Source organism: Cydia fagiglandana, chromosome Z, assembly GCF_963556715.1.
Source record: "Cydia fagiglandana chromosome Z, ilCydFagi1.1, whole genome shotgun sequence".
Lineage (NCBI taxonomy): Eukaryota > Metazoa > Arthropoda > Insecta > Lepidoptera > Tortricidae > Cydia > Cydia fagiglandana.
In genome coordinates this window covers 13,643,929-13,670,597 of record NC_085959.1, presented here as the reverse complement: position 1 = coordinate 13,670,597, position 26,669 = coordinate 13,643,929, and the positions used below count along the sequence as shown (strand labels likewise).

Here is a 26,669-nt window from a genome sequence, read left to right as displayed (position 1 = left end):
ATAAATGATCGTATTAGATTCATAATTGTTACATATTTGCCGTAACTTATTTTTAAAATGTGTTTTTCAATTACAGTTGCCTCCAGAAACTCGCGAACTAAATTGACAGGTCAATGTGCACAAATGATACCACAGTTTGGCCAGTGTTGTTCATATCGATATTTTCAAAAAAGTTTGAATTAGAGAATGTCGGTATTTCCAAAATTGTGCAATTTTATAGTACCTAATAGAGACAAGGATATTGAATAAACATATTGTAATTAAATAAATATATTTATTTATTTTGTTTTATTTGTTAGGAAAACTTACAGCTAGAGTAACAATTAAGTTGTAGGTGATAATATAGAAAAAGTGATTTTGGCTCAAAATACAAAAAAGGCCGGCCCAGATGGGGAAATATTTTGTATAATGTGATTAATTTCTCATTTAATTCGAGTGGTGTGGACGCAGAAATTAAATCGCCTCGGTATCCCTATTGCTTCGATTGTAAAGACCAGTCCCTAAACTGGACGTTTAAGTTGAGAATAAGGTCAAGATTTATAGATGGTCAAGCAAATCTTGTCAGTAGAAAAAGGCGCGAAATTCAAATTTACTTTGAGACGATATCCCTTTGCGACTTCATTTTTCAAATTTGCCGCCTTTTTCTACTGACAAGATCTGCTTGACCAAGTATAAATAATTATGGATCAATCTCATCTACCGGCCACATGTATAAAATTAAATCACCAATTTTAGATTTATGGCGACAACCGAGCTCTTGAAATAAAGAACGGCAAGTTGTTGCACACTAACATGACACTGAAATTTGTCAGTTTCTCATCCGCACCTCCTGATTTGATCGGTAACGACACAATCTTACAATCGAATTAACCACTTTTCTCGTCACATTCATATTAATCGAAATCGTTTGTGACCCCTTTATAATTTATGACATGGGTAGTAAGTGCAATATTTTACTTATCGATATCATGTTATCGACATATACCCGTGACTATTTTTTCTTTGCTATTCCTGGTATCATTTTATTTGTCAAACTCATGTCAATTTAGTTCGCGAGTTTATGGAGGCGACCTTAAAAGATACATCAAGATTGTTTATCCGAGCACTGGAGCCGAGTGATAAAATGACAGATGACAAAATTGAAGAAGATACCATGTCTTGTCTGTGGCATCGCACATCGCACATATGACGTGTTCGTTCAGTTTAGTCCAGTTCAGTCGCTTCTTGTTATTTGCATTATTTGCATTTGCACTCACTGTCACTCCTAATGCAGCTCGCAACTGTACACAGTTGAACAGGGAATTGATATATTTTAAGTTAAAATAGTAAAGTTGGACTATTTTATTAAACAAGTGCACGTCGTTTTAAAACAAACATCATGCGCCGTCAGCTTTTTTGGAAGGTTTGTACTGTATATCTTAATTAGTTACCGGTTTAATTAATGCTATGATTTACTTTAAAAATTCCTACTTACTGAAGTACTTTATATTAAGATTTTTTTTAAATAGTTCAGACGCTAATAGGATCTAATTTTAGAATTACTACCAGCTTATCACCGGCTTTATTAGCTTTACTATTATATAGGTATAAATAATCTATTTAAGTATTTTTTTATACTGAGTTGGAACAAATCCAACGGTTGTATCAAATATAAATATGTATGTGTAATAAATGATATTACTTTTTTCAGGTTTCTTTATCATTACTGCTAATATTGGCTCACATATCAGTTGAAGCGAAAAAACAAAAGACGTCAGTTGTTACAGGAATAGATGAAATAAAAGAATTTAAAAAGTTACTTAGGACTAAGACAAATGTTCTGATATTGTTTGTAAATACAGTTAAGCAGTCTCAGAGTGTTACGGATGTGTTCAAGGAGACTGCAGATATGATGAAGGGGCAGGCAACACTAGTTATTGTTGATTGTAGTACTAGGTAAGTCTAACCATGTATTGGTCGAAAGTTCGGTTACATTCATAACTGGAGCAAAACCAAAACTTCTTTGGCTTTAGTCCTAGAACTGCTATGTCCTAGCAGTGTTAGCAAACATAGCAAAGTTTCAACACTGTTAGCAAAAGCTACTCTTTAGATTTTTATGAAATTGCTAGACATCAAAGACTTGGTTCTTGGTTCTATAAACTGATAAATTTTAAACTAAGGTATTAACATCAGAGCAAAAATAATATTTGTGTCACATATGCTGGGCATAAAAATTATAAAGGCCCATATGTTAAACAGAAAGTAATATCTGGAATAGACAAAGAAATGCAATCCAAGTCCAATCTCAGCTAAAATTCCTCTTTACTAATTCTTCCTAATAATCAGATAATAGTCATCTTTCTGCATTTATTTTCAGTGAAGGCAAGAAATTATGTAAAAAATTAAAAATATCACCTGACAAACCATACACTATAAAACATTACAAAGATGGAGAGTTCCACAAAGACTATGACCGAAGTGAATCAGTTAGTTCCATGACTAACTTTCTCCGGGACCCTACTGGGGACCTGCCCTGGGAAGAAGACCCGGAGGCCGCTGACATTTACCATCTGCAAGACGGAGAGGTAAGACTTTTTGTAGAATGTTAACACTTTCGCAACTGGGCAAAAAACGGCGCACTACCCCAGAAACCGGTCATCTATATCTGCGTACAAAACAACCCGCTGGGCGGGTTGTCCGGCATCTGAGCAAACATTACGAGTGCCTACCAGGCGGGTTCTCGGTAGTCAAAGTGTTAAGCAACTGCCTGTAACTGTCTCCGTGAATTTTTTTTGGGCTTTGTGGGTAGACAGAAACTAGTCTGTCTATTCTATGTTGTTGGTTATGAATTGGCCTTGGCAGTGACATTGTATGGGAGCACCATACGTAGCACTTGGTGCGCAAACTTAGCATTGCAAATGTCTCATGGTCATGAAGAATGTAAAGTTTGCACAGCAGGTGTGTCATATTGGTTGTTGACGTGTTGTTGACAATATACATTTATTATAATAAAAAAATAATTCACTTCTGCATACTTGGCGAATTTTACTCTGCTTGCATTTATTTGTCTAGTCATTAAAGTATTTAATGCAAGAAATGCTTTCATTACTTGCAACTTTTTTATATACCATGTTGGTGGCAAGCATGCACACGGCCCGACTGATGCTAAGCGATCACCATAGCCTATAGATGCCTGCAACTCCTGGAGTGTAACATAATTTTAATTCTTAAATCCATTCTAGCCATAGAAATGTTACCACTTTCGGTGCTAAAGTAGGTACCTGATCCTTAAAGCTTGAGGCAATGGCTTTTGCCTTCGCTCTTTCCCCTTTCATTTGGGTGAAGATAAATTGAAAGATTTGTATTTGTATTCATAAACGTTTACTAAAGTTGACAAGCCGATAATAATCGTTTGTCCCTTTCCGACGTATTGGTATGATGGAAAGGGACTAACGATTATTATCGGCTTGTCAGCTTTAGTAAACGTTTATGAATAAGGGGGTTATTATATAACCTCTGTTTTATATAGATTTAGTATTACTCATATCAACTTATGGTAGAGCGCATTCTTCGTTTTGCACTCGCCATCTAGTGTTAAAATTTTTAAACCTTCCAAGAATGCTTTATTTGAGCTTTGAATATACTTTTGTAACTGCGGACGGTCAAGTCCAATTTTACTTTTTGAATAATAATTGTAAATAGCTATAGTGTGGCAGTTACATACGCAAACAATGTAAAAATAATATTTAATATTATCTACAACATTAACGATTCTCGCGGCGTTGTATGTATGTTGGTAGTCTTCTTTATTTACTAGACTTATAATTACGAGAGCAAACAAAAATATTATAAAGATATTAGGAACTGTGAGACTGTTCAAGATTGCAAAGAAATAAAGCAGTACCCACATCTGATAGTATTTCCATTCAGATTTGCACAACTAGCGTGCAAAATGCGCAACCGCTGTAGCTAATTGAGGGCCATTGTTTAAGGTGGGCTGGAGCGAACCCTTGTTTCACGCTGATTACTGAACCAAAACATTTTACTGTTCGTTGTAACTTTCAAATAGAATTAATATTTTTTGTGTATTTTTGGAACGACGTTTTGGAACGAATTTCCTTATCGCACAGTACGGACTTGGGGGACTTGGTGGACTAGGCGAAGATAAGTCTAAGAGTTTTCCGTCACGACCCTTTCTTAACTTTATTCCAACCGAATGTTTCATGAACATGAATATTATTTCCTCATACTCGTATGTGATGTGAAAAGCAGTATAGTTCGTTTTTTTAGCATTAGAAATAAGGTAAACAATCTTGATGTGTCTTTTATTTGAAAAACACATTTTAAAAATAAATTGCGGCAAATAGGTAACAATTACGAATCTAATACGATCATTTATATTCTTCTGCTTTCATAAGTAATAGTTTTTGATTTTTAAAATTGAAAAACAATTGAAAGACATGTCAAGACCGCTTACCTTCTTGCAAGTTCTTTCTAATAATTTCTAATGCTAAAAAAAACGAACTATAGCTATGTGAAAAAAAGTGCAAGAGTTTTCCGTCACGAGTTTACGTCACGACCCTTTCTTGACTTCATTCCAAGCGAGTGTTCCACGACACTCACGCATTTTTTATTTTATTTCAGGCATTAACGAAATTTTTGAAAAAAGGAGCTGCGGCTTACAAGAAATGTTTGATAATGTTTTACGCTCCTTGGTGTGGTTACTGCAAAAGCATGAAACCAGACTACGTGGCGGCGGCCGGAGATTTGAGGGTGATTATTTTAATGTTAAACTTATGTAGCTGGGCTCATCTACGTAACCGTTACTTACTTCCCACGCCTTAAAAAGCTATTGGAACGTCATACATAATAAAATATACGGATTTTTTGCTAAGTGCGTGTTGTATGTAGATTACAGTTAGAAATAGACAAGTACAAACACCAACACTCTTTACTGTATATCGGTGGACCTTATTATATATACATGTGTGGGCGATGATACATGTACCTCGCGCATGAAATATTTTCGCAGTGCGGTGCACTAGTGCTAAGCCTATTGGCGATATATCGCGACGTATAGTTCAAACACGAAAACCGATGGCTCGTGGCCTGGCGAAGGGTAGGGGAATATTGACCTCGTGTTCGAACTGTAGACTTAGAATACGCAAAACTGCATTCGATGTCTGAAGATACTCGCACCCACGCAGACTTCGCTATGAAACCCTATACCGTAAAACGGGGTGAGTAGGTTTCGCGGGGAGAGTTGGGTTATGAATGGGGAGAGAAGGTTTGAGAGGGGGATGAGAAGCGATTTTAAGGCTACTGCTACAAAAATAATGTATTCCAATTTAAAATGGGGCTATAGTAATACGCATAATAAAAAAAAAATCGATCCAACAATCTTCCAAAATCACCTTTGTATGAAAAACCCTCTCACCCCAAATACGAGGCACTACGGGGTGAGATGGGTTTTCCTCTTTATCGTCAAAGTTATGAAATGGAACTACCCAAAATAAAATACAAACGTCGGAACCACTTATTATACACCATTCAGTTTTCACATGTAAAAATAAAATTTTATCGAGGTTTGAAAGTCAAATTTCACCCAACTCACCCCATTTTACGGTATCTACTAAGATCTGTGATGTCATTGATGTCCCTGATTATGTTTCCGATAATGTGATACTGTGTTTTAGGGCGAAGCTCTACTGGCGGCGATCGACGTGGCCAAGCCCGGCAACGCTAAGATCAGACAGCTGTACAACATTACTGGTTTCCCCACCTTGCTGTATTATGAGTAAGCTCTTTAAGAATTAGTATATCCATATACCACTTTTATAATAAATTCCACCCTTTTTTCTCACCCTTAGGGCCACCCCATATCTAGCGTCTTTCGAGCGTCGGCGTCTGGTCAGCGCTATGGAAAATGACGTCGCTGCGCAGTTGCGTCGACGTTGCGTCGAGCAGCGGCCAAAGAGTTGTAGACACCGACGCTCGAAAGACGCTAGATGTGGGGTGGCCCTTAAGCTATGGTTTCCGGGATGAAAACTATCCTGTCCTTTATTTCAATGTGGCGAAAAATGTTAACCAGACAACTTTTGGCTGCACAATAATGATTCCAAATTAAACTTGTGACTGTATTTAAACTAGTGTCATTTAATAAATGCCGTCTTAATGACGCTACATTTTTCCTAGGAATTTATTTAATAGACACAATCAACAGACATCATAAAGTTACAGTCGCGTTAAAGTACCTATCTCATCATCTCCTTAGAAGTATAGTTTTTAGCAATCCAACTTCACTTCACAACAATTGATTTAAGTACAATGTCCGGTAATCAGAAAGGGGCAGCTGAAGTTCCCTTACAACGGCGAGAACAAGAGGCAGGCGATCGTGGATTTCATGAGGGACCCATCATCGCAGCTCAAACAGAAGAAGCCTGAGGCCGCCGCCGACGAGAGCTGGTCTGAGGACTCAGACGTCGTACATCTGACAGGTGGGTCATACTCAGATCAAGGAATGAAAAGTTCTAATGTAGACAGGGTTGGGCAGTATTTCAATTACATGTATTTGAAATACGTATTTGAAATACATTGTAGTATTTTGTATTTGTATTTCAAATACTACCTGGAAAAGTATTTTGTATTTGGTATTTCAAATACTGCACTCACATGTATTTTGTATTTTGTATTTCAAATACTTCAAGCTTCAAAATACATTTCTAGAAAATACATTTTATTAAATACTATGATCCTAAAATGGAACGTTTTTTTTTTTAAATATAATGTACGACTTGTACGAGGGCAAATATGTACCATGCGCGAGTTATTCTGCGCGGAACTTTTCGTCAACAGCCGGGGGATAGAGTCATTACAGTAGTTTCCGCCCATGCTCTAGTTTTCGACCACTTGACAGATAGGCAAATAAATATTTCATTTTTAATTTACTATCTGCAGCAATGTAGGTTTATATTCAAATTTCGTCAAGTGGACGAAAACTAGAGCTGGACGAAAACAAGCGCAATGGCCCTATACGTTTTTAGGAAAGGATATTCGTTAAAAAAACTAAACGTATAGACAAAAAAAAGTATTTTGTATTTTGTATTTGAAATACATTATTTTAAACACTGTAATTTGTATTTTGTATTTCAAATACCAATCACCAAAGTAGTTTGTATTTGGTATTTCAAATACTTTTAAAAATGTATTTTGTAATTTGTATTTGAAATACGTGGAAGCCAGTATTTTGCCCAACCCTGAATGTAGAGAAGATTAATATACCTATGATTGCCACTGACCGGGTGGAGTCGGGCCGCGCCGGAGCGCATTTTCAATGTTCCTATACATACTTCAAATACAAGAGGGAATCCGATCGGAGCCGTCCGCGTCCGCGAGGAGCAACCGGCTTGCGGCCGTAAAAAATGTGTGTGTATATGTCGCAGTAAGATAGATAAAGCCGTTATGTAGTTATAACCCTAGGGATATAGTTATATGTCGTAACATAGTTCTACGAAAACGATTCATTACTATCTTACTAGGAATATAACTATAATACGTCTTTAGTTCAGTGATATGATATAGTTATATTACTTGGTATTAAAAGTCAACGGGAAAACGATCGGTCGATTCAGTCATTTATGGGTCACCCACCCTTCATGAACTTTTATTAGACAGTATTGGACAACTTCGATCAACGTGATCAGTGATCAATGTTGAAAAATTATTTAGGTATTATTTACAAACCATGCTAAAAATAGATTTTTTTGCACCAACTGGTTCTAGTCACGCTTTTGTTTGTTTTTTTTCGAATTATTCATCATCGAGTCTTAATGTTCATAAACAAGAGCACATCTCTTTTTGTTTGTATTCTCTTTTTTGTATATTTTACAAAAATGCTGGCAGGTACGAGCTAAATGTTATTCTCAATGAGTTTCTGATTCTGACAGCTGACATGCTGTCACAAACTCCGTACGTTTTTGACTTTTGTAAATATGTTTACTGACCTTCCAAATAATTCATTTAAATCGTGTTGTGGCTATTTTATGGTGACAAGTTGCAAGCGTTCATAAAAATAACCAATTACATTCCCGATTAAGTTGCTGAGATGTGTGCAGCAACAGCACGAATGGCATTACTAAGTATAGGCATGGACCTCGAATATTAAATATATCATATACATCACATATAAAACTCTATGAGTATATTAGATACATTTTGCCTTCGCACAACTATTTGAAAACTAGCCAAATCAGAAATATTACACGAGTTCCTAATAGCGAACATTTTTCTATCAACAAAATGACTAAATGACTATTTAGCAAATACTATTTACTAAAGAGGTGTTTTGCAAATCGGACGGGACGTTTTATGATAGGGTCAGGGTATAGAGTAGTTTGGACCCTTTCGAGTGGGTAGGTATTACAGTGAAACCTGGTTAAGTGGGACCTGGATAAGTGAGAAACCTCTATAGCTGGGACTCATGGTGCGGTCCCGACACTTTAGCACTGAATTACCTCTGTTACTGAGAAAAAACGAACCTCTATAACTGGGATTCGTTGTTGTGATTTTATAGTCACATTTACCTCTATAATTGAGACAGAGAGTGTATTTTACCTCTTTTACTGAGACTATATTTATAAGATTACATTTTCCTAATTGTTTTTTAGAATTTTATAGGGAATTGACTTCTGTATCTGAGATAACGTCAATCTATGACCTCTCTAACTTGGACATTTATTGAACAATTTCCGTATTCTTACTCTCTTAGTCTATCCATAAATTCCGCATTTGCCTAATTGTGTCTAAACAACTTCAAGTTTGATTTATTTAATTTATGTAAGTAGTTAAAACTATCGAAACGAAAGCTGAAATTTTGATAAATAACACGAAAAAAAAATTTCACATATTAAATTTCTAATACGCAATGAAGTCCGTATTAAATTAAATTTAATTTTGAAATATCTATCCTTTGGAGAATCACTCAAAATAAATTCAAAGAAATATTTCAACAGACTTTAAAAATATATAGGGACAAGGATTATTTTACCATATTTATTTTTAAAGATAATTACTAAATATGTAAAAGATAATTACTTATTAACCACCTCTATAACTGAAATATACTCTATTCTCACCTCTATTAATGGAACCCTCTGTAAATGAGACAAATTTATTTGTACCTGGCTAACTGGGAGCCTGTGTGGAAAACCTCTTTAAGTGAGACAAATTTGCTCGTCCCTTGAGATCTCACTTATCCAGGTTTCACTGTATAAGCTTTAACCGTCTTTTAAGGTCAATATAATTGTTTATAACTTCAGTCTTTCAACTTTGTAAGTAGATTCGTTAGCTACCATGTGCCCCGAAGAGCAGAAAGTGAAGACTGCAAAGCGTATCCTCGCTCGATTCTCAGGTTTTTCTCCCTCTTTAACCCTCTCCAGTTCGATTTTATGAAAAGTCTGTAGTAAAATAAGACCCCCTTTGCACTATGCCACCTAGAAAGAGTAATGGTTCCTCTAATATACGATGGGCCAACGCCGGCCACTCCAAGGAACGCATTTATGCGTTAGAGGGTGCAAGTGATATTGCTATCTCATTCTACCGCATGGCTGAGTCCCTTGGAGTGGCCGGCGTTGGCCCATCGTGTAGAGCAGCGGTTAGCAGTTAACGAAGTGAACGCGGGCCACACTTTCTTAATATTTATGACTTTATCAGACATTGACATTTGTCAATATTACATACAAAATAGCCATAATGTTGACATGATATCATTCTGTGTGGCGCAGAGGCCAACTTCAAGTCCGTGTTGTCGGCGGCCGAGCACGCGCTGGTGGTGTTCTACGCTCCTTGGTGCGGGCACTGCAAACGCATCAAACCAGAGTTCGAGAAAGCTGCCACTAAGATAAAGTCAGACAAGGTAGGTCCAATGTACTTTCAAGCCTTTTATAGCTTCTCGCTTTATCACCCGTATAAACCCGTAAGTTCCCAATGGCAACAAATGGGAAAGTCCTATTTGTTTTGATTTGGGGCAGTTGGGATGAAATAATACCTAATTTTTACCACTGGGGACAACTAGGAATACATCATTTCCAGTCGTTACCACTCTGCTTAGGAGTGCCATTTTTAACACAACTCTTGTAACAAACTAACAATGCGATAAAATCTTGTAAGGCCCACTTGCTCCATTTCACTAACCCGGGATTAACCGGTTAAACCTGGCGTTACCATGGTTACCAGTTTAATTTGACACTTGGTTAACGGTTTAACCGCTTACTCCCGGGTTAGTGGGATGGTGCAAGTGGGCCTAAGTCGATTTTAACCTATTTCTTATAGCCATATCGAACTGAAACTTTGCATGCACATATAGGTAATTAATTAATTATATACAGTACATGAGAACGCAATAATTTGATACCATCCTGCTGATCTGATCATGGAGCAAGAAAACTGATAATGGAACTGGAACTCTTCAGCTGCTACCCTCGAGATTGAACTTATGATTCTTATGGCCAATCAAATTCTTTGGAGGCGTTAATAGTACATTATTGTCGAGGCTCGGAAGTAGCTACTTGCAGGCTGAGGATTCGTTTTAAACGGACGACCTTGGGAGTCCGTTTAATTGAATCCGAAGCCAGCAAGTAGCCTTCCAGCCGAGTCATATATAGTGCTTTTCTCAAAAATGGTGCAACAAATATAAATATCATAGAAATATTTAACAAAAGCAACGTTCTTGCATATATATTTTGACAGAAAAAAGCCCTTGCCGCCTTTTTATTTTTTTAATAAAAAAATAGAAGTGTATTTTTCTGCCAAATATACGCCAACCTATTTGAGACATCTAAATAGTCGCGGTACTAATCATCTGTTTGGCTGTTTAATGGGCCTGTGCCTTCATTTGATATGGTCATTTCAACTTTTAAAAAGTTTTGAACTCGACAAATAATGGAATTTGTATGTAACATTGCAGTCCCAAAATCTAGACTGCAATGTTTTTAACTTTTTAATTTTTGACTGGCCATAAACTACGCGCTTCGCGACCTATTTTTTAGATGGCAAAGTCGACTTTGCCGTCCATTTTTGAGAAAATATATGTTACCATAAATAAGGGCCAGTTGCACGTTAGCCGGCGCGCCCCGGCGCTTTACTATGAAACTTTCCATACAGTACAGTATTTGGTTGTATATCAAAACAAAAAGCACCTCATTTTCGCACTTTTACTACTATCTTTTTTTTACTTTTTTTTATTACTGTAATTTATTTTTGTAAACCTGTGTTGTGTACAATAAAGTGATTACTACTACTACTACTTTTATAAAGGATATGTTAAATTCCACAAATATGTAACAGTTAAACGGTATACTGGCCGCCGTGGACGCGACGAAGCAACCGGAGCTGGCGTCGGGCTACGGCGTGAAGGGCTACCCCACGCTCAAGTACTTCCACAATGGCGAGTACAAGTTCGACGCGGGCCACGCCAGGCAGGAGGACCAGATTATTAGCTTTATTAAGGTAACCATTACACATTACCATTCAAAGTTTTTTTTAATTTTTTTTTATTATTTAATAATCAACTATACAATACCACTTTACAGAGTAATCCAATGCGCGATATGTATTACATAAAGGAAGACAAACATATAATTATTATTGCTTATTATTCTCCTTTATTTATTTTTCGTCTTAAGTTAGGTTGTTTATAACATGAATATAAAAGTAAATTACAAAAGCACATAAAAAACAATAAAAAATACATATAAACACATTATAAAAAACCTAATGCTCGACTTGGCGCCGTGCCGGCCGGCAGCAGGGCAGGGCTCAAGCTGCCGGTGGTCAGGGCCGCAGAGTGAGGAACCGACGTACTATACGCGCCGTGTCCAAAATTACCGCCTTCTGCATCTGACCCTTGATCCGACCACCCAGCGAGAGTCTCTCTAGGTGTTGGTTGAGACTCTTCGCTATGAGACCGTTCACTGACACGAGTATAGGGACAATGACTTATTGTCACACCTAAGGGTGGTATTCCACCTGCCCAACGTGCATTGCGTCGCACTCTTTCACTAAGCAAAATGTGACATGCAAATACATATTAGACAAAGAAATTGGCCAGGTGGAATATCACCGCGCTTTCTTTTTGCAACAGCATAATGATAATGACACAAATTTATTACTAAAATCATTTTCTGTATACAACATGATTTTGGACATAAAAATATCACAAGTAAATTTAGATCTAGTTTACAACTATTAAATGTGGACATCTGGGAGCCAAGAGGTTAACACCAGGGCCACGGAACGCACGCCCGACGTTAAGAGCCAACAGGAGTGGTCATTTCTCCATACAAACGTACTCGACTGTTTTCTCCGTGGGGTTTAATGCTAGAGCAATGATTTTTTTCAATACAGATTAATATTGTCAATATCTGTGTCGGACCGTTTTGCTTTTTTTGATATTTTTGTTTTTTAAGGCGCTAGAGCCCTTCAAAAATGGCCAAAATGGCCTCATTGACTATGCCGCAATGAGATGTGTAGTATTCAAAACTGATATCAATTAGCCAAAAAAGCAAAACGGTCCGACACAGTAAATTTTATAGTCATTTAGATTTCCAAATTTGGTTACGATTGGTTAAGTTTTGGAGGAGGAATCAGTCGAGTACGAAACCTCGATTTTTGAGATTTTTACGCAGGATTTTTCACCTTGTCCTTATCGCACTAGTTTTAGGAGCGGCTTCCGTTAGCGAGACGTATATTTCCCTAAAATATTTAAAACGCAGCTCCTGTTTCGTCTTAACGCCAACCGTCATTTATTTCACCAATGTATGGCGGATGGCGTGAGCGTGAGTTTCTTGGCGTCTGTGTGATTGGGGCAATATGCGCAGGACCCGAAGGAGCCGCCGCCGCCGCCGGCGCCCGAGCGGCCGTGGGCCGAGGAGGAGTCCCCGGTGCGCCATCTTGACGCTTCCACCTTCCGGACCACGCTTCGGAAGGTCAAACACGCGATCATCATGTTCTACGCTCCATGTAAGCACCTCAACCTTTGGCAGGCGTGGATCACTCCGCGATTTCGTCGCGTCGGTACAAGTACATGCGGCCCACACCAATTTTGGTGTCTAGCACTAGTACTCGTAGTTACCGCGCACCGCTACGGTACGGACGCCTGCTCGCGCTTGCGCCACCTTGCGGTCACACCTGACGTGACGTAATAGACCCGTTTTGTTACAGAGTGAACCTTCTGTACCTAATAGTGCTTTAGGAGGGAAATACTATTAATTTTTTTGTATTTTTAACTAAGCTCGAAAGAATCCAAGAAACCCTTAAAGTGTTTGGTCGAAGTCTCACACAGGATACGAGTATGATATGAACAACCACACCATTTACCAAATTAATTTTCCATTATAAAGGTTTTAACCTTTAAACGAGCAATTCTTGTATATTTATTTATACATTTCGATCTCGGAAACGGCTCTAACGATTTCGATGACATTTGCTGTATGGGGGTTTTCGGGGCCGAATAATCGATCTAGCTAGGTCTTATCTCTAGGAAAATGCACATTTTCAGGTTTTTATATGTTTTCCGAGTAAAGCTCGGTCTCCCAGATATTAGTGACTGATTGTTGTTATATATTAGGGTGCGGGCACTGCAAGAGCACGAAGCCCGAATTCGTGAAGGCGGCCGCTCGGTTCGCGGACGAGCTGATGGTGCTGTTCGGCGCGGTGGACTGCACGGCGGAGGCCAAGCTGTGCGGCGAGCACTCCGTGCGCGGGTACCCCACCCTCAAGTACTTCAGCCACTTCGACCGCCGCGTACAGGACTACACCGGGGGCCGACAGGTACACCACCGAACACGCGATGACAAGGGGCTCTTCATAAATTACGTCATCTATTTTTAACGATTTTTGACACCCCCCTCCCCCCATCATCCAAATCCCCTAAAATCATCGAAAAATCATGCTTCGAATGACCCCGTTTCCTCCTACGTCATCCATGCTACCATCATCCGATGTCCAGACCCCCTCCCAAATTTGAAATGACGTAATTGATGAACAGCCCCCAAGCGTTTATCGACAAACGCCAATGCGTCGTGCGCGTTGGAGGGTCTGCCATCCTGTGGCCTGAATCGAAAAGATATGTGCACATATACATTACCAAAGTGCTACCATCTACCGTTCTCGTCGGTACGTTTCCTTGTACATAGTAGGTTCTGCCATCTGGTGGGCTACGTCGGAAGCTTAAACGACACATATACGCCTCGCGCCAATCTGACGGCTCGTATGCTGCCCCCTATAGTTCATGCACGGGGCCTATCGAAGAGTAAAAATATATCGACATGACAGTTTAGATTGGCGTTTTTTATAAACGATTCTCATTTGTCTAGGGTCTGGAGAGAATGATGTTGTAACGAAGTAGTATGAAGACCATGCCGTGCGCGATTAGGGATTACATATACTCTCATATATTTCTGCCATTTTGCGTCATCTGTATTTTTTTTAAAACTAAATTATCTTTTCTGACATTCAGAAGTACGTTGTTGCTTGTAATATTAGACATTGCAGTTGCTAAAATATTCACACCTAAGTAAACATAAAATAATAAAAACAACATATGTCAAAAAATACGCGCTCTGTAACAATGATCGTGCCTTTATTTTCCATAGGATATGTGTTACATATACTCGTATGTAATTGAATTATGAATAAAACCTTCATTTACTAGCGCACTACCTTAGAGCCATATTCAATCGGGGTGAACGCGCAAATCCTAATGCAGATGGCGCTGCAATCATTAAAATTAGTTAATTAGATATGCCAAGTTCAAATAAACGTAAACCACAGACTTTATGAGTTTATGATAGTTGTAACTATTTATAAACTGTGGGTTTTTAACCTCATTATATGACTAAGGCCCACTTGCACCATTCCACTAACCCGGGGTTAACTTGTTAAACCTGGAATGGTCATGGTTACCAGTACAATTTGACACTAGATTAACGGTTTAACTGCTTAACTCCGGGTTAGTGGGATGGTGCAAGTGGGCATAATGCTTTGAAAACTCGTTGAATTTTTTGGTCTATCGTTGCAGGAGGCGGACTTCGTTTCGTACATCCACACCGCGATGGGCGAGACGGCCCAGAAGGCGTCGGCGTCGCCGCAGGCGGCCGGTTTCGGCAGCAGCGTCACTCTCTCCTTCGACGCGGACTTCGAAACCACGATCGGATCCAGCAAACCGGTTTTCGTCATGTTCCATGCCATATGTGAGTTACACGTTTAATTATTTGTTGGAGAATTTGGTCGGCGGTAGCGGTATGCTCGCCTTCGATTCAGATTTTGAATCTCATACATCGACTCGTATTGCGTGATGAACGACGTGCAAGCCATGGGCATCGGTCGATGCTCACCATAGACTAGGAATCCTCTAGGCGTAGTTTAGAGCAATTATTTCATGCAACCGATGCTGCCAAAAATGCGAGGGTGCGCGGGACGAGGTGAGCGAAGTCCCGTGCCGTGATTGGTCCGTTCAAAGGACGAACGAGTTCACGGACGTCACACAAAGACACTTTCGACTCGAACATGGAGTAAAATTACCGTATGCGTGGCAGCGGGGGTAGCGCGACTATGCTCAGTCTAGAGGATGTTTTGTCTGTGATGCTCACGTACGCCCGCAAGCACTTTTTTTAGCACAATTCTGATTACCTTTGTTACTCACGTAACTCAGTTTAAACTTTAAAAGCAAGACTCGCACACAGAAAAAACAAACACTACATCGCTTGTAAGTCGCCACAATAGCGCGTACGCAAATATCATTGTTGACAAATTATTTTGTTCCAGGGTGCGATCACTGCGTCGCCGCGAAACCGGCTTTCAGTAAACTAGCGACGGCTCTCAAAACCGAAAACTCTCCAGTAACAGCAGTCGCGGTAGAGGCCGACAAGAACCCTAAAGCCGTGGACCTGGCCGGCATACAGACGTTGCCCACCTTCAAAATATTCGCTAACGGCAAGCTCGTGGCAGACTATGAGGGGGACCGCTCCCTCGAAGACATGTTGAAATTCTGCAAGTCCCACACTAAAGTAAATGACGAGTTGTGATCGTTGTGATATTACACACTATTTTTACTGCAAGTCATGGTGCAGTATCACTTGGATCAATACTATTCCTTATACTTATTTATTGTTAGTAACATTTTGTCATTAGTGAGTGATGAAATTATGTTAGTACTCGCTTTTGTTGTTGACGACGTCCTGTAACCGGTTTTATGTTTTAGATATTTTAACACAGACATATTGCATATTGTATTTTTACATTACAGTAACTCCAGTTGGAAACTTTACCCTGTCTCTTTCGTAAACATCTCAAAGTGAAGTTCTGGAGCGAGGTAAATTTTATCTGTAGCTGTGGGTATTACATACTTGAAAATGAAAAACAAAACCGTTTTTATACTGTAGGTAATTAGTATCTGATTATTGTAGTGTTGAATCTAGTTTTTTATTAATGTTTCCTTTTTGACCCATACTTTCAATTTTAGATGACTTCAGATGACTGAGATCAACTGGTATGGCATGTATATAAGTACTGTAGAGATTACAAGGTTCCCATTATACAGGGTCGAATAACGTGATCATTATACTCTGTTAATGTCATTTTTTCTTATAGTACCTATTTAAAGTATTTATAGTATTACATTGTACGTAGTACCTATATGAAATCCATTTAATATTGAATTGTAATAAGTATATCATAATTTTTAAGTTGAAGTATGTATCACAACGCCTATACGTAGTAGAAGCTATTTTGTCCACCAAATGGTAGGTATGTTTTATCATTGTACAAGTCATCACAAGATTATTTTAAATAAGTATATCAGCCTTTATCAATCATACTTTAAACTATATTCTAAGAGAGCTGTCTAGAACCGTAATGTTCTGAGCGTACCTATAGTATTTTAAGACGCATATATATTACTTTCCGTACTGCGTCGTTACAGAGATCAATTATACCAGTATTGGCTGGCCAGGGTCCGGCTAAACAGGGACCTTAATCCAGACGAGTTTTAAAGTTTTAACATACTAGAGATATCCTCCTTATGGAATTACAGTTTACTTATGCCTTAATGTATCTCAGCGGTCGGCAACCTTTTAGCAGCCAAGGGCCACATAGTAGTTAACGAAGATGTCGCGGGCCGCACTTTGGTAATATTTGTGACTTTAGCAGACTAAGGTCTTGAGTGCAGCTTCAAATACGATCTATATTGAAGGAGAATAACTGCCCAAGTGCCCAGTGGCTCTCAATGTAAGGGCGATTGTGCACTACAATGAATTTTACTGTCCGACAGTCTGAGTTTTCATGGTCCGATATGGCATGAAATAAACGGATGAATGGCTTGTGCACTTGTCCGTCTTTTTACTAAAAGAGAGGTAACCCCTAGCCCGCCCCCGTCCGGCCAAGTCATGAATAATACTAATTCCCGACGCAGTGCACAAGACCGTCTCGGACCGGAAAAAAACTGTCCGTAATGGAGAAAACTAAAATGTCGGACGGTAAAATTACGTCTAGTGCACAAGCTACTATATACATTTAATGGCGTGTCATATCGGACCGTAGAAACTCTGACTACCGGACAGTAAAATTCATTGTAGTGCACAATCGCCCTAAGTATCTGGGAGCAACGCTGTGTTAAAGGAAAATTTGTCGGTTCTGCAACAAAAAATCCATATTGCAGAGGTGAGCAGCAGGCGTAATAAGACTAAAATACGGAACGAGTATATCAGAGGTCGTTATAAAGTTGCGCCCATCACAGAAAGGCGGTTTAGTTGGTATGGCCACGTGATGAGAAGCCCCAAAGACCTTGGCGATACCATGCACAAGAAAAGGCCACGGGGTTGGCTACTGTAGCCCGAGAACGGCGCCTTAGAACGAGAGGAGCTGTCCCCATATAATTGGAAGTGGTAAGGAAGATCAGCATCTTCCTCTGAACTTGCTAAGGAAGAAGGCAGTGCGTTGTAACCTGGTTGCACAGAGAGACTGAGCCTCCAGACTGAGCATAGTCGCGCTACCCCCTCTACCACGCATACGGTAAATTTACTCCATGTTCGAGTCGAAAGTGTTTTTTTGCGACGTCCGTGTCTTTGACCGGACAAATCACGGCACGGGACTTCGCTCACCTCGTCCCGCGCACCCCCGCATTTTTGGCATCTTCGGTTGCATGAAATAACTGCTCTAAACTCGGTCTAGAGGATTCCTAGTCTATGCCTGGTTGTGACAATAAGTGTGTTTCAATCTTACAAGCTTGCGTTCGTTTAAAAAGGTATCTGTATATGCCTTACAGATCTTAATGAATGTAAAAAAAGAGTTAGAGTTAGACCTAGGCAAGTCTGCAACGATTTTGATAGCACACGCAGTGCCAGTGTTATTTATACGTCAAAATTTCATAGACGTATGACGTTTAAAATAACACTTGCACTGCGCGTGCTATCAAAATCGTTGCAGGCTTGGTCTAAGGTGTCTGTATATGCCTTACAGATCTTAATGAATGTAAAAAAAGAGTTAGAGTTAGACCCAGGCAAGTCTGCAACGATTTTGATAGCACAGGCAGTGCCAGTGTTATTTATGCGTCAAAATTTCATAAAAGTATGACGTTTAAAATAACACTTGCACTGCGCGTGCTATCAAAATCGTTGCAGGCTTGGTCTAACTCTAGCCCTGCTAGTACTCAAATCATCGGTTTAGCTCGATTCACAGCATAATGTTACATCCCTGGAATACCTTTCAAAGATTGTATATGAATATTGCTTGTAAATTGTTAATACTGACTGAATAATTGTAGGTAGATAACGAAATTGCGTCAGTACAGTTTTAATGCAAATTGTTTTGATGCGAAGGGAAAATCCTGATCTGAGTGACTATTTACTCTCTAAGAAACTTGATCTCTGATGTCTTTATAAAGGGAAATTTAAGAAAAAAAGGCTAAGTCCACGCCCATAAGTCTTCATCTTTGTGAATTTATATTACATACGTGTTATAGAGTTCCAAATGGTCATATCTCATTACATCATGATTTGATACTTTTGATAGGTAATTACTTGTATTCGTATATGTATCTCTCTTGAAAACGAGCTACACTTTTTGTGACTGTGTCTTTAATAAATTTAGTCTGCAGAGCAAACACTGCTTAAGTTATCTCCATACCTTCTTTACAATTATGAAATTATACACATGCATTCCGTAAATACCTGTACTAGTATTATTTATCTATTTATACACGATTACTGTACCTTACTTGTAGCAAAATTTACTCAAAATCTCATTTAAAATGTTGGTAACAAGTAGATACTAACTGTATCATTAAAAGTACAATAATTGTAAATGCTAACATAATGTAAGTGAATTAATATTGTGAATAAAGGAAATGTTACTAGTTTTAACGAAACGGATTCTAATCTCTGACAATATCATTAATTTTAATGAGATGCATTTGCGTACAGTCACCTTCAATTACTCTCCGAAGGTCGCATAAATATGTGACACGCTCTTATGGCTCTACAAATAAGATAGTGTCAGATATTTTTTCTGCCTTCGTTGTGATATTATTGCAGGTGACTGTACATAATATTATTTTTCTACCGGCAAGCCCATGGCTCGAATGTGCATTTATTTATCTCAAGATTTTCGCAGGCTTGGGCTTCCAATAACGTACTTATTTTTGAATCACACTTAGGTTTAGTTTGTGGTTGACAGATATATGTTATACCTTTATTTCCTACCTCATCCAGAAGTTAATAGGTATTACAAGAATATTTTTTCTTTCACATCACCTATTCGGAAAAGGGCTTTTTCTTCCCTGCTAGGAGGGATCACATTGGCACTTTTTTTCCATGCTTCACTACGCTTAGGATTCATTGTACGCCCTCGCCGTAAATATGTCATTTTGCTACCTTGTTTCACAATCTACTATTTTTTTTAAACTAGATCTTAATAATTTAATTTATTTTAATTGATAGTAATCTCTCAATCACTAACTAGAAGTATTTGTGGTGTAAAAAATATATAAGATTTTATTAAAAAATAAGTATTGGAATAAACCTTAATAAAATCGCAAAGACATAATGATGTTAACTATACTCTTAGTGCTTATAATACTAGGTAATGTAATGAAGAAATGCTTACACTGTACTGACTTACCTAGCATGATGTTTGTTTTTGAGGTGCTCTCATCTCACTGCGGCAGTATTTTAAATTAAGCATGTGCCGTTATAGTTACGTGAGAAATTAGTTCAGCAATTATCTTTCGCTCACGTACGCTTTCAATGCTTAATCAGGCTGTGACGTCATAATAGCCTGTTACAAGAACAGAAAAAAGCATTTATCCCCGCATGATGATATAGACTAAACGTATCAAATTTTTGCAAAGCGTCACTACTGCTGATAAACGATATGTGATTAGCTATGATTTTTCGTTGCGATTTCTCTTTGATAAAGTGCCTGCTAAAAGTGTGCAATCAGTGACTAAGTAATCCATTTCTTTTATAAACCTTTTGGACGCCAATGACCGATATATCCGCACCGCAGGTTCAACGCCAAAGACCGATTAATCGGTCACAGACCACAGAGGACCATACGCGTCTGAGTGACAGCTTTTGTGTTTGACACGGCGTCGAAAAGGTTAACGCGGAGTGTACGTTTCTGCGAAATATAAAGTTGTAAGTTCTCGCTCCCAGTCGGACTAGTGATCTGTTATTTGTTTCTTTAAGTACCTACATTTTTAACGTTTACAATTGTATAATATTAATATGATATAATTTATATATAGAAGTTCCTTGGTGTACTGTGTTATGAACATAAATATTCTAAAATCTATAATAAACATGTGTAAGCATTGTAAGTAGTTTTTTTATAATTTTCCATATGTACATATGCAAATGCAAATACAGTGTAGTATATGACTAAATTTTTCCTTTAGCCAATCCTTAATTACTTAATGATGTATATCTAAGTCTGAACCTGTTGCTATCCAGCGTCAATGTTAGCTATTGTCAGAGGCAGTAGGCCAAGCACATGATTGGCGCGACAGTATCTCGCCGTGGATAGACTACTCGTCTTTTTCTAACTGTATTAATTAAAGAGGGGCGGTTAGTCTATCTCGCGGCGAGATACTACCGCGCCAATCATGTGCTAGCCCGGCAGGACTGCTAAGCGTAAGGTTTCTATAATAAAAGAAGTTTAGTATAAGTACTTATCTAAAAAACAAAAGTTTACTCATTTAAAAATAAAATTGTAAGTATTACCCCAACATCATTTGGATTTTACTCTCAATCGCAAACTAAAGGGATACATTTTTTTCCAAGTAGGTGAGTAAGTACATTAAATCCCAATTGTGTAGTAAATCCCCACATGATAATATATGCCAAAACACAATGTTAATATAATCGCACCAATAAAAGTCTACAGCGGATTTGATAGCCCACGCAGTGTAAGTGTTATTTATACGTCATAATTTCATAGAAGTTTGACGTTTAAAATGACAATTGCACTGCGTGGGCTATCAAAATCGCTGCAGACTTTTTACGGTCTAACTAGTAACGTAGTAAGAGTAAGGGAGAATTTAAAGTAGGTACCTACATAAAAACCAATCACATGCAGCTGTAATAGGTTTCACTTTGCAGGGACTCAGCTGCATATTTAAGGAATGTTATCAGTTTCTAATATTTACTTAGCTGTGCAATAATAAAATGAATACAATATTTTAGCATCGAATGTAGGTATACTTAGTTATAATAAATGTTTATTAATTAATCGCTCGAATACTTAGGCAACTACCTACGAGTGCAACACCGTGTCCAAATCGAAATCGGTTTCCGTAAAATTTGCCTACTTTGGTCCCAACTGCCTAATTGTGCTCCGACAGTTATTATGTTATATATGACTAATATGACACGATGATAGTTAGTGATGGTCTCCTGTATATTTAGTACCTACCACAATATAGAAACTTTAGAGTTAAAATAAAATTTCGAATTTTGGTGGCACGTATTACGGTTTTTATGATGCTTTGCCTCCTAGGCAAACGAGCAGACGAATCGCCTGATGGTAAGCGATTACTCACCGCAGCACTAGAGGCGTTGACGGTAGGTACTTAAATCGTGGAATTATTTAACATCATTATAACAGATCATATGAAACACCGACATCACACCAACTGCAATCAGAACAGTAGCAGAAACACGACGTTGAGAAACCGATGATAGCTCCGACGAGCACATCCTCCCAGTGGTGCTGGTTATCGATACACCGACTGACTCCTATAGCGGACGCCACCATCAACGGCATTGAGTAGAACAACAGCTGGGAAGCCCGGCTCTGCTCCTCATACAACACTATACTCCTCTCGTACATAAACAGGCTTACCATGCCAAGAGAGGCGAACGCGAGACCGGTATGCCCGCTTGGAAAAGATTTCCTGCCATCTATTATATCTCGCAATTTACCTGTGCACTGCATATTTGTTTTGTACACTCCATCAGGGAAGCACCGATAGTAAAAATCCGGGCGAGGTCTGCCAACGGTTAGCTTCAGAAATTCGGTGATCGCAGCGGTGATTGATATGGACAGCGACCACATTTGGAATACTTCTACAGTGTCCCCGAAGTCTTTCGATAACAGCCAGAAAATTGCGAGTGGCTCGAAAATGGTAAGTAGCGCCATGATCCAAATCGAAAAGGTGGAGACGCGGCGAGGATGTTTATAGTCACATAATAGTTTTCCATGAGGTATGTCCCGCATCCGAGGTTTGATCGTCACTGCCACGATGCATACCGCGATCAAGAGAAACGCCCTAAAAAGTAGTTGTCGAAATGCAGAATCAGTTAATGTTCTCGATACACTTCCGGGTCTGTAAGAAAACCGTAGTTCTGAGCAAGCCATTGACTCTGGTTTAAGAGCCAATGGCTAAATATATTTGGTTTTATTTGTGCATTTTGTCAGATTGAATTTATTTACATGTCAGATGTCAAATACAGTGTCGATGACTGTCGTGCTACCATAGTGCTACAGGAATCTATTAGTTTGTAACTCAACGTATTGGCACAGAATAAGTAATAGTATTATCATACAGAACGGACACGCACCGCCCCGCCCCGACTCGGATTACCTCGCCCCGCGACTGAGTTCTGACGGACTCCTGACGTACGCTCAGTTCGGCTAGCGACGCCGCGACGCGATGACGCAACGTTCAAAATGCCGGTGCATTGTGCGATGTACGGGTAGTACGGATAGCTACTTATTGTAGAAATGAATAATAAATATAGTTTTCCAAAGAGACGAAATATGTATCAGAAAATAAGGCTATACTTTTGCGTAAAAATAATAATATCATATGAATTAAAACCCGTTCGTTGAATTTGTGAATGTTAAGCCAACATTTAATATTTAAAGTACCTAAGGTAACTAGACCTTCTACACAGATATTCCTCGTTAATGTTTTATTTTTAGTTTAACACTCTTTTCACAAAAAAGAACTTGTTGGTCGCGGGACATTCGCGTTTGATTTTTAATTTAATTTTAAGAATTTAAGAAATAATTATGTATGTTATATAAAATAATCAATAGGCATCAACAATAAGGTACATTTAATAATGGCGTATTGAAAGTCCAACTACGTGCAGGACTATAAACTGACAAAGCCAATTCAACAATTGGAGCGAAATAAAACATAAACCTATATTTTGTTTTTTTTACGTATTTCGGTCGAATTATGCAACGCAGCGGGCCGCTCGTCGTGTCCTTCGGCCGGCCTCGGCAAACCTCGGCTTCGCCTTCCCCGCGCGCCGCACGAGTCAGCCCTAAACCACTTACTCATACAATGACGCGTGTACAGACGTGCCTTGCACACATATAAACGCTAATGATTTTCGATGTATGGCGTGTCCGCCCTGTGGTATTGGTTAATATTGGTTAAAAAAACTCTGATATACTTTCTTTGGTGCCTACATGTAGTTTTTGACTGCAATATTTATTTAATCTGAAGACCACATGAAGACCTAAACACCTCTTCATTGTAACGACACCTAAAAAAACGTAGGGTTGAAGCGAAAAATAAATGTACCTATCTCTAAATCTCCACTTTACGTGTAGGGGATTAGGGACCCTGTGTAGGTAAGTGTAACAAAAGTAGATAAATATTGAGAATAAGACAGACACCAGACGACATGCCGAAACTTTAAGTCTTCCTACAAAAATAATTACGGTTCTAATTTGGATGTTTTTTATACTACTTATAGCACCTATTAAGTGCATTTAAATATTAATCTCGGTTAAAACCCGCTTCCGTCGTATGGTTCAAAGGAAAGTTATATCCCTACACATAAACAAAGCTGATACACTTTCAATTTACGTTTTATCGTGTTACTGCATGCAGAGTGTACATACGAGTACCTAAGTGGATTAATATCTCAGCCGAACTAATGTAAAATGAATTTACTTATTGATTTTTTTAAATAGGTACATTTTATTAGAAACACACTATACATGTATATTAATAAGATGAACTATTAAATCTGTACATTTGTATTTTAAGAGTTTAAGCCATAAAGCGTGTTCCATTTTAAACAAGTGTGGATTCTCAGAACCATTCACTTCAAGTTGTTCCAAGATTATGTCATCTTGGAACCACGCTGTCTTAAAATTTTATTGAAACTACATGATTTATTAAATTGTGAACGAAAATCGAAATTCATAATCATAATTAAAGTCTTAGTACGTTGATACATTTTGCCGTTATATTTTCTATGCCACAGCATACTTAGGCTACATAGCTGCAAAATTACTTGTTTCTTTAATGTAGGTATACTTTGATAAGGTTCCTACTCGTACTCGTATTAAGGTTGAAGTCGGACGAAGCACCCAATATGATGTCAATTTCATTCCGTCAGTCAGATATTGCATTCTCTTGTGGACTATCAAGACGATTGTGAGGAATCAATACGCATACGTAACACATTATGTTATTATATGCTGGCTTCGCATACCTACGTAAGCTTCATTGGATGCAATATGGATTTGCAACAATTTCGTAGATTGTGTAGATTCATCGAGAAAGAATACTTTTGACGACCGGTCTGGCGTAGTGGGTATAGTGACCCTAACTGTGAAGCCGATGGTCCTGGGTTCAATCAAATATCGGTAAGGGTATTATTGTGTGATGAGCACAAATATTTGTTCCTGAGTCATGGATGTTTTCTATGTACATAATAAGATAATTAATAGTATTTAACTTATTTAGGTACATCGAAAATGACCTTTAGTTGACTATGACGAGTAAGTAGATTTACACTATAATAAGGTATATAAGTTAGCCAAAAATCTTAGACTTTAGGGGATGAACTATAGTAAAAACATAATTATTATTATATGAGCTTATTAAAGAGATTACAGAAAGTGTCAGTCACCTATGCACCGCATAAAGAAAATATTGGTATAATTAGTTTGTAGCCTGCGCTTAACATAACTAGATTGTCGTAGTAGGATAAAACACGGAAGAAAGCTAGCAGAATATGTCGTAAGTTCCTAATAAATAAAAGTTCGTTAAGCATTCTGCTTATATATTATTCCGGTTTCGCAAGCCATCGTAAGAGTCCAGCGCAGTGCACTGCTGACCCTATTCAACCAGACGCCGACACCTTTGCGCTCGTACATGGATCTCTAATTAGTCTTACCCATCAACCGTTAAGGGCACTGCTCGATAATGCAGTCGATCCTGCAATCAATCATAGACGTTGAAAAGCTACATGCCTGGAGCACCGGTCGAGTAAGCTAATTTACTTGTATTGGTATCCTTAAACGGACTCACTTTTCAACGCCTATTGGATTTTTCCAGCGGTCTATTGAAGAATGTACTAGCAAAACAGGTTGCGCCGGAGTCAAAGCCATGTTTATCGGCGTTTCCTTACTTCCTCACTCGAAACAAGTGCACTGCCCCGAGACTAAAACACTTTCTATTCATTCTGCGCGTCTAGTGCGCACACTGCGTGTTGCTTTGCAAAAAAAACATAATATATGCTTTTTCAACGTCATCTTACTTAAATAACATAACGATATTGTCATGTACTTATGAGAAGACATAAAAATATTTTCACGCATTTATCGACCCAGTTTTGGGGTTATTTTATTGCATTTGCGCTTTGTAACAATTATCAAAGTTTTAATCGGCATCGATCACATAGCGGTAGGTAAGTTAACTTGCTCGGCATTACAAGCATCACAAATATTAAAATAAACACTGTATGGATCATAACATTGGCGGTATTTTCCACGAGTTATGTCAGAGGGCAGCCTCCCGTCGCCGGAAAGAGGTCGCAAGCTCGCCGCCGGGTGGGCGCAGGGCCCGCGATCGGCCTTATGCAATACACAACTGGGCACGCCGGAAACATCCTCTCAAAAATAAAAGTGAACGTGCTAACGTAATCGACAGTAGGTACGTATAATTATTTGTGATATAAAAACATCGCGCGAAATCCCGCCTTAATGATCCGACCTGATGAACGTTGATACCCATTATGTCAGACGGTAGTAAGAGTGAAAATCGTATGTGGTCACGTATGCCGGGTCGTGTACCCCGATTGTGACTCTTTTTGCAGCTTAATGCCAGTTCAGTGGCAATGAACCGCACGATGTTTGGATAAGCCGGGGCTTAATCAACACCTGAT

At 38.7% G+C, this 26,669-nt stretch overlaps 2 protein-coding genes across 2 annotated transcripts; one reads left to right on the top strand and one right to left on the bottom strand.

Moving 5' to 3' along the window:
* Positions 1 to 1,215: 1,215 nt before the first annotated feature.
* Positions 1,216 to 20,851, top strand: LOC134679438 (protein disulfide-isomerase A5). Its single transcript, XM_063538344.1, has 12 exons — positions 1,216 to 1,402; positions 1,691 to 1,935; positions 2,357 to 2,564; positions 4,624 to 4,752; positions 5,676 to 5,776; positions 6,322 to 6,476; positions 9,762 to 9,892; positions 11,323 to 11,484; positions 12,855 to 12,996; positions 13,604 to 13,806; positions 15,056 to 15,227; positions 15,802 to 20,851. The coding sequence occupies exons 1-12, from the start codon at positions 1,379 to 1,381 to the stop codon at positions 16,059 to 16,061; spliced, it is 1,932 nt and encodes a 643-aa protein (XP_063394414.1). The 5' UTR covers positions 1,216 to 1,378; the 3' UTR covers positions 16,062 to 20,851.
* Positions 20,852 to 22,027: 1,176 nt separating this feature from the next.
* LOC134678341 (uncharacterized) lies at positions 22,028 to 22,977 on the bottom strand. Its single transcript, XM_063536874.1, has one exon. It carries the CDS (start codon positions 22,888 to 22,890, stop codon positions 22,129 to 22,131), a length of 762 nt encoding a protein of 253 aa, XP_063392944.1. The 5' UTR covers positions 22,891 to 22,977; the 3' UTR covers positions 22,028 to 22,128.
* Between the last annotated feature and the right edge of the window lie 3,692 nt (positions 22,978 to 26,669).